The sequence below is a fragment of the Olea europaea genome, chromosome 16 (genome assembly GCF_002742605.1).
Source record: "Olea europaea var. sylvestris chromosome 16, O_europaea_v1, whole genome shotgun sequence".
In the NCBI taxonomy this organism is placed as follows: Eukaryota; Viridiplantae; Streptophyta; class Magnoliopsida; order Lamiales; family Oleaceae; genus Olea; species Olea europaea.
Window position 1 is genome coordinate 6,310,397 of NC_036252.1, and position 7,885 is coordinate 6,318,281.

At 36.4% G+C, this 7,885-nt stretch overlaps 1 protein-coding gene across 5 annotated transcripts in view; it reads left to right on the forward strand.

The window, feature by feature from the left end:
• The window catches only part of LOC111411909 (calcium-dependent protein kinase 17-like), an 11,681-nt gene extending 4,822 nt beyond the window's left edge, over nucleotides 1–6,859 (forward strand). Inside the window, exons 2-14 of one of the 5 annotated variants that reach the window (XM_023042572.1) lie at nucleotides 414–530; nucleotides 776–847; nucleotides 1,199–1,286; nucleotides 1,394–1,494; nucleotides 2,858–2,930; nucleotides 3,122–4,579; nucleotides 4,666–4,809; nucleotides 4,899–5,051; nucleotides 5,231–5,346; nucleotides 5,540–5,707; nucleotides 5,793–5,920; nucleotides 6,096–6,195; nucleotides 6,463–6,805. In XM_023042572.1, coding sequence (XP_022898340.1) covers nucleotides 3,886–4,579; nucleotides 4,666–4,809; nucleotides 4,899–5,051; nucleotides 5,231–5,346; nucleotides 5,540–5,707; nucleotides 5,793–5,920; nucleotides 6,096–6,195; nucleotides 6,463–6,573 — 1,614 coding nt within the window. In that variant the 5' untranslated portion in view covers nucleotides 414–530; nucleotides 776–847; nucleotides 1,199–1,286; ... (1 more) ...; nucleotides 2,858–2,930; nucleotides 3,122–3,885 and the 3' untranslated portion in view covers nucleotides 6,574–6,805. Of the gene's footprint in view, nucleotides 1–413; nucleotides 531–775; nucleotides 848–1,198; nucleotides 1,287–1,393; nucleotides 1,495–2,322; nucleotides 2,432–2,857; nucleotides 2,985–3,121; nucleotides 4,580–4,665; nucleotides 4,810–4,898; nucleotides 5,052–5,230; nucleotides 5,347–5,539; nucleotides 5,708–5,792; nucleotides 5,921–6,095; nucleotides 6,196–6,462 lie in introns of all 5 variants that reach the window. The other 4 variants (XM_023042569.1, XM_023042573.1, XM_023042571.1 and 1 more) reach the window with 4 other exon arrangements.
• The last annotated feature ends 1,026 nt before the right edge of the window (nucleotides 6,860–7,885 follow it).

Sequence of the window (7,885 nt, forward strand, 5' to 3'; positions counted from 1 at the left end):
CGCCCCCGGGAAAAAAAACCCCAAAAAAAATAAAATAAAAAATAATAATAATAATTTCATTATGGTTAACAAATTATGCGAGAAAATGCTCTCATAACTAACACCATGGTACTGTTTACTGCATGAGAAAATGCTCTCATAACTAGCTCCATGCTTGAGATCATGTAACAAACTTAATGAACTTCCAAAGTTCAGTTTCTCTGCAAGCTGGAAAATTTTAGAACCCCACAAATATCCCGACTTACGACTTCACTATAATGAGATCTGCTTCTGTGATAGTATCATAGTTGTTTGCCACTTACCCAGTGGTTTGTGAAAAAGACATGCAATTATGTTGTCAGTTTCATTTCCATTTATTTCTAGATTTGTGTTTAGTGTAAGTATTTATGGTCTAAACTATATATTTTCTCCAGCGTCATTTCCCGCCAGCAACAGTTCCGAAGGTGGCAGAGTAATATTAGTGCAGCATTGGCTTGTCGAAGAAGATGACATGAAGCTTTTGCTTGAACTGCTGAAAAATGTTGCTGAAGGTTAGTTTCCATATGGTAAACCATCCAGTAGGGAAATACTTCTTTGCAGATACCTGTTATGATAGGAATATTAAAAAAAAACATTGTTGAAGCTTCACAGTTAATCTGGAAACCTAAGCAGTTTACGTGTGTCCATTTTACATTTATGTTAACATATAAGCCACATGTTTGAAAGATTACAGTTGTTTGATGCTTATTGCCATTTATTGTTCACAGAGACACTGACTATGTATTTGTTATTTCAGGAGGATTTGAGTGATTTGTCTGTGGAATACTCAATACGTCCATCAAAAGAGGAAGGAGGAATGCTCGGTTAGGTGAGAAAGGGGCAGATGTTATGTTGTTTGTGTATTTCTCTTTCTTGAACTAACTTTTCTAAACTCGGACTGTTGATTTCAAATAAATTACTTCCCTTGTGCTAATCACTACATGTAGTGGATGAGTTATTCTTCAAATTTCTTCGCATAAAGATGTCAAACCTCAAAGTTTTGACCTTCAATCTTCTGAGATAATTAGACTAAATATAAAGCTTGAGATCTGATGCCACAGTTCCAAATCAATCTTTAATTTTCCCCTAAGCTCTGAACATTAGGTAACAGTCATCAGAAAATCAATTGTCAGACATGCGTCTTTTTTTGTGACTGATGTGGTTTTTTTTTTTGGGGTAGAAAATCATGAAATGCCTAGGAGAACTTACAGCTCAATCAAGTCAGTTGTTTCAATTGCAAAAGCATTATGGATTTCTGCACTTCTAGTGTTAGTTGCCATTGACCAAAATTTACATGGTTCATGTGGAGTTGAATGGATGTTTTCTTTCCGTTTTGTCCATTTGATCTTTTACTCTTCATGGCAAAATATGTCAGGTGCCAGAATTTGAGGCGGCTGCATTCAGTGCAACACTAAATAAAGTTGTAGGGTGAAAGACTAAATTTGTGTGGAATTTATTGCAAGTCCAATCTTAGAGGTATATTCAAAAACTTCTTGCAATTCGTTTCCTATACTAATGAATTTGTTTTCTTAAAATTTCCTTTCGCTGTCCACAAGGAAGAATCGATTTTTGTCATTCAGCCTATTGAGCTTCAAGAGAAGATGCAACAGCTCTCTTTTCTTGAAGAAGCTCAGCTGATTGACGTGCGAGAACCTGAAGTTTTTTTTCTAGTGCTACCTTAAAGTTCATTATAATTTTCTTTATAATCTTTTTATTGCAATATTACAAGGAAAACTACTGGGTTCACAGCAAAAAATGTGAGATCATCCTTTTGGGAAGATTTAACATGCTCATCGTCATCCCTTAAAAAATTGACTTCTATGGTTGGAAAGTCAAGAAAAATCTTATGGGTTATATTGTTCATGGCTCTATGAGACTAATTTTCTTAACTTTCCAGATTACTTAAAAAACACAGGCATGTACGCACACCCACCCCCCACACTCTCACGTGGAATTTCTAATGTTTGTGGTACTCTGGTGCATGCGTGATTTACTTGATGTGAAAAAAAATGTAATTTTCATTCCATAGAAGTGGTTATTCATTCAATGTTGATCTTCTCAATAGAACTTGTGAGTCCATAACTTTTTAACGTTGATGGCACCGGAAATATTGGCTGTAAGCCTGAAAAAATAGAAAATTGCTCCTTTTCACCTGTAGGTTGATGCTCAAATAATCCCCAAGTATGGGTATAATTCAGAAACAGTGTAACAGGAATGAAACTGTTCAAAACCACTTTCAATTTTCTTCCCTTCAATTTGAGATATCGTTTCGTCATTATTTTGACCTCTTGTTTTCAGTAACAGGACCTGAGCATCTTTGCGGGGTTTTACGGTTCTTCCACTTCACCAGTTTAGTAGCTGGGGACAGGAAATTATGGCCAAGTTAGATCCTCAAAAGGATACATATGTTCTGGTTTTTATATTCTTTAGCTATTTGTTATGACCATACAATGTTATTATGTCTGGAAACTTTGTCCTCCTATTAGTGGGTTATTTGCCTTATTTAGATTCTCGTTTTCTACATATTATGTTTGGGTGTCTACCCCCACAACTTGCCTGGGACAGGCCATTGGATTCTAGTACTCTTCCTTTAGTCGTTTGTGTGTCGTCTTTCTAACCCCAAGTCTAGTGTATTCTAATTTAGTCAAGAAAAAAGGGAAAGAATTTGTTCATTGTTGCAATGAATGTCCACACGTTGTTCAGTTTTGGGAATTTACTTCTCTCAGTGTCTGTGCACGAATTACTTCCAAGTACATTTTCCATTCGATTCTTTCTCAATTTTCAGTTTTGAACTGTGTTGTTTCCTTACAGTTTTTAGAAAACTTTCTGATTTCTGCAGTGCAGTGTCATCACGGCGTTACAAGTCGCCAATGGTTGCAGATGCAGGCGAAGCATTATGCATTTACAGTCAGGTGTATTTCTGTTGAGAAGCAAAACTATTTTTACAGGAACTCTCCAATTAACGTGTAATAGTACACTGTAAATGAATTTAAGTTCTTTTTTCTTTCAATTAATCATGTCCAACACGGTATAATCTGACATACCAAACACGTCATTGTTTCCGTATTCATTAAACATAACGGCTACTACTTTGGATTCTCAGGGTTTCAAGATGGTATTCAACGTGACCAGAGGAATTCACGACTGTGCTGCGAAAGCAGATCCCTCAATATCTAAATATTGAGCAAGATTTTTCTTTTACGAAGTTCGACTGCTCTTTTATGGAACATGAATGTTGAATGAATGAACTTCATGAATCAAGGCCTTCTATCGCTAAACAGTTGTACCGACTGCATTGTAGGTTTGCATGGTGAACTGAACGCTACTGAACAGAGTTCAAGAAGAAATTAATATCTGGTTTAAGATACTGTTGAATTATATCAAATATTGCTCAACAAAGCAAGTTTTTATGGGTTTTTTTTTTTTTTTTTAAAATTACAATTAGACTATCTACATTCTGTAATTCATTGCATTGAAATATCTTCGATAAAAAAGGAATACGATCGATCCAAGTTCGTACAGCAGGGAAAAGTTATTCCTACCCTTACATGGAAACTTGCCATTTTCACAGACGCCAACCAACCAAAAATGTATTATGTTCCCGGGAAATCTTCAGAACCCTTGTCTTAAAATAGTTTCCTTAGAAAATACAAACTTTTACCAAAATCTTTCCTACAATCTCTCACCATCAGTCCAATACAACTAATCTTTCTCATTGCATGGCTCTCTCTCTCTAAACACTTCTTTTGATTCTTTTCCTAAAAACGCCCCCAGAAAAAAATTCTTCGTTGCTCTTCCTCTGGTTGGGCAAACCCTCATCCTTCTCCTTCCTTTTCTCCTTGACACTTCTTATTCCTTCCTTGTTCAATGGGGAGTTGCTGCTCTCGGGGTGCCAAAGACGCTTCAAAAGGCGATAACGAGGCGGGGAAAGTCGAATCCAAGCCGAAACACGATGAAAATGCCTCGATGTGTAACACCACTGCCCCACCTAGAACTACCCCGCCTTCTGCCTCTCCTAATCACTCCAGGAAGCCTTTGAAACCGACCCCCATAGGGCCAGTTTTAGGCCGGCCAATGGAGGACGTCCGCTCGACTTACACCATTGGGAAAGAGCTCGGGAGAGGACAATTCGGTGTGACACATTTGTGTACAAACAAACAAACGGGGGAGCAATTCGCATGCAAAACGATAGCAAAAAGGAAGCTTGTAAACAAGGAGGATACCGAGGATGTTCGAAGGGAAGTTCAAATCATGCACCATTTGGCAGGACAGCCTAATATTGTTGAACTCAAGGGGGCTTATGAAGACAAACATTCAGTGCATTTGGTGATGGAATTGTGTGCCGGAGGGGAGCTTTTCGATCGGATCATTGCAAAGGGACATTACACAGAACGCGCAGCGGCATCTTTGCTAAGAACTATTGTACAGATTGTCCACACATGCCATTCAATGGGGGTCATTCATAGGGATCTCAAGCCAGAGAACTTCCTTCTTTTAAATAAGGATGAAAATGCACCATTAAAGGCAACAGATTTTGGTTTATCTGTCTTCTTCAAAGAAGGTTACAATTTTCCGTAAAGTTTCTTCCCTTAAATATCAATATTCGAAGAAATTATTGGCAACATTAATATGTACATTTTATTGCAGGAGATGTATTTAAAGACATTGTTGGCAGTGCATATTACATAGCACCTGAAGTGTTGAAGAGAAGATATGGACCAGAGGCAGATATTTGGAGTGTTGGGGTCATGTTGTACATTCTTCTATCTGGAGTTCCTCCTTTCTGGGCAGGTATTTCATTGAAAAATTTCCCTAATTTTCACCTTCTCGTATGACAGTTGTACCTCAATTTGATCATATGTAACATTATTTCGGTGTAGAATCGGAGCATGGAATCTTCAATGCAATTTTAAGAGGACATGTTGATTTTACAAGCGATCCTTGGCCCTCAATCTCAAGTGGAGCAAAGGATCTTGTCAAGAAGATGCTATCTTCAGACCCCAAGAACAGGCTCACAGCATTCCAAGTTCTAAGTATGTATAATATAATTGGCTTGTTTGGTAAAGTGGACGGTAGAGACGGTTTTAAATAATAAAAATACTAAAATCTCGTCCATTTTATTGTCAAGTGATTTGAACTCAAGAATTTGAAATATTTCTTGAATCAGAATGAAATAATTAGTATCTGACTTGCTGCATTGCGGTATAATTAGATCATCCATGGATCAAGGAGGATGGAGAGGCACCTGATACGCCGCTCGATAATGCTGTTATGGATAGGCTCAAACAGTTTAGAGCTATGAACAAGTTCAAGAAAGTTGCACTCCGGGTAATTATGCTCTCACATTTCACAGAAAGAAAAAAAAGGCCCTGGCCATTTCTGGTCTGCTGACTATCCTGAAAAGGATTAAAGAAAAACAGACCCGTGACTGAATTTTTCTCTCCTCTCCTCGTTATTTCATTTACATGGTTAAAAAGTATTCAATGCGTACAGAATTATTGATTTTTCTCGGGATGAGTAGGTTATTGCTGGCTGCCTCTCGGAAGAAGAAATCATGGGATTGAAACAAATGTTCAAAGGCATGGATACTGATAACAGTGGTACAATAACACTTGAAGAGCTAAAGCAAGGATTGGCGAACCAAGGGACGAAGTTGTCTGAATACGAAGTTAAACAACTGATGGAAGCTGTGAGTTCACTCAAACTATAGCCTAGTGTGTTTGTTCTCTCCATTTTCCTTTACAATATAATGCTTTCTTTTTTGGAAAGCATAGGCTGATGCTGATGGGAATGGAACCATAGACTACGAAGAATTCATTACAGCAACAATGCAGTTAAACAGAATGGACAGAGAAGAGCATCTATACACTGCCTTCCAGTATTTCGATAAAGATAATAGCGGGTAAATGTACTTAGATTATGTCCTTTTTGAACATGTTTCTCTGCCCTTAATTGTTACTTTTCTAGAAAGAAAAACTGAAGGCTTGTTAGTACAAGAGTCCGGTTTGACACAATAATAGCTTGAGTAAAAAGAGAAAATGGCTACCTGAGCTGTTATAACTTTTTTCTCTGATCAGGTACATCACGATAGAAGAGTTAGCGCAAGCTCTTCGAGAGTTTGGTATGAACGACGGAAATGACATAAAGGAAATCATTTCTGAAGTCGACGGTGATAATGTAAGCACGTGAATTTCAATATCCTACAAATTATACCAAACACGGAACTATAGAAGGAGAGAACAGAAATCAATGCCATGTGAAAAATACCATCTTTGTTCTTCTAGGGAGAAAGTTGCATTAGTTTTCTTAAGGACTTGTTTGGTATGCAGTACTTGTCATGACTGGACACTACGGTAGTCACATTATCCATATAGTCAAACTTACCAAACATGCCATTAGTAGTATAAAAAATATATCTTAAAGCGAGTTTCTAAATATCTGCAGGATGGCCGGATCAACTATGATGAGTTTGTAGCTATGATGAAGAAAGGTAATCCCAATGCAGCAGCGAATCCCAAGAAACGAAGAGATGTCTCGTTTAATAATGTTGAATAAGTTGAGCAAAGGGGAGAATCTAGAACTTCATTACTACATTTACCTCAACTTCTTTAACAGGGTTGCGTAAATCATGGTATCTACTTGTGATTGAGGTCGATGTAATACTAGAGATTGTTAGATTGGTCGGATTAGTTTCATATATGTAAACATTGGAATCAAGTTTATGGCTCCTATATAAAATTGGCAGAATGGGAGTCTTTAAATGTATGTGTTTATGTTCCAATAGAAATTGAAGGAGCTGTTTGTTATAGTGATGGCAAATGATATGCATTCTTATTATAGATTATGAAATTCGCCATACTCAGAATAAGAAAAAGGACATATCAGAATAAGAAAAAGGACATACCCATTTCACTATGGTGAGGTTCAGCTGCACTATGACTATTTTTGTCTGAACAAAAATCCTGTAGATAAACTTTTTAGAGAATATAAAGTTTCAAGGTTTAAATAAATGGTCACCTCAAGTAATATTTTCGATTGAAAGTTCCCGAGTCCTTGAGGGATGGGATGGATTTTATATGAGTAAGTCCTTGTTTAATTTTGATAAAAATCAGATTTTAGTAAATTTTGATATAAATTGTTTGAATGTGGGGTTGAAAGTTGTAAATTGTCTAAAATTTGTGATTGAAAATGAATTTAAAAAAATATAAATGGGACGAAATATGGACTAAATAAATGCGTCTCTTTTCTAATCGTTTAAACTTTAGAATGAGGTAATTTAACATTATATCACAGGAAAATCAAGTTTCATCAACATCCATCTATAAAAATTATCCATACGTCAAATCTTTGATTAAAAAAAAAAATGATCAAATTGTATATAAGGAATCCAAACCTCAAGTTTTAATGATAACTAAAATAAGCAATCTCAACATAAATTAGTAATAACCAAATATTTAAACATGAAATTTTTAATCCTTAAAGAATATAGAATAACGTGTCGTGCACTTTCAACAGAACTAGTTGATTTTCTAAAGACCCGACTTTGAAAATTATTTCTTAAATAGATCATTAATTTCATATAGAGATTTACTGTAATGTGGGAAAAACAAAGATTGACTATCAATTTAATGGTCCACCCAAATTCCTAGTATGGTCGGTTGAATAATTAAGGCCAACCACATCAATTCTCTTCCCAGTCACACCTTCTAATGTTGTAAGAGCCATATAAATTGCCTTGCCTCTCTCTCTCTCTCTCTCACACACACACTCACACTTATGCACAAAGAGCATTATCCTTTCCAATAAAGTTGCTTGTACAAAGTTGGGTTACAAAGTTGGATTACGAAGTGTGTTGGCAAAATTAAGG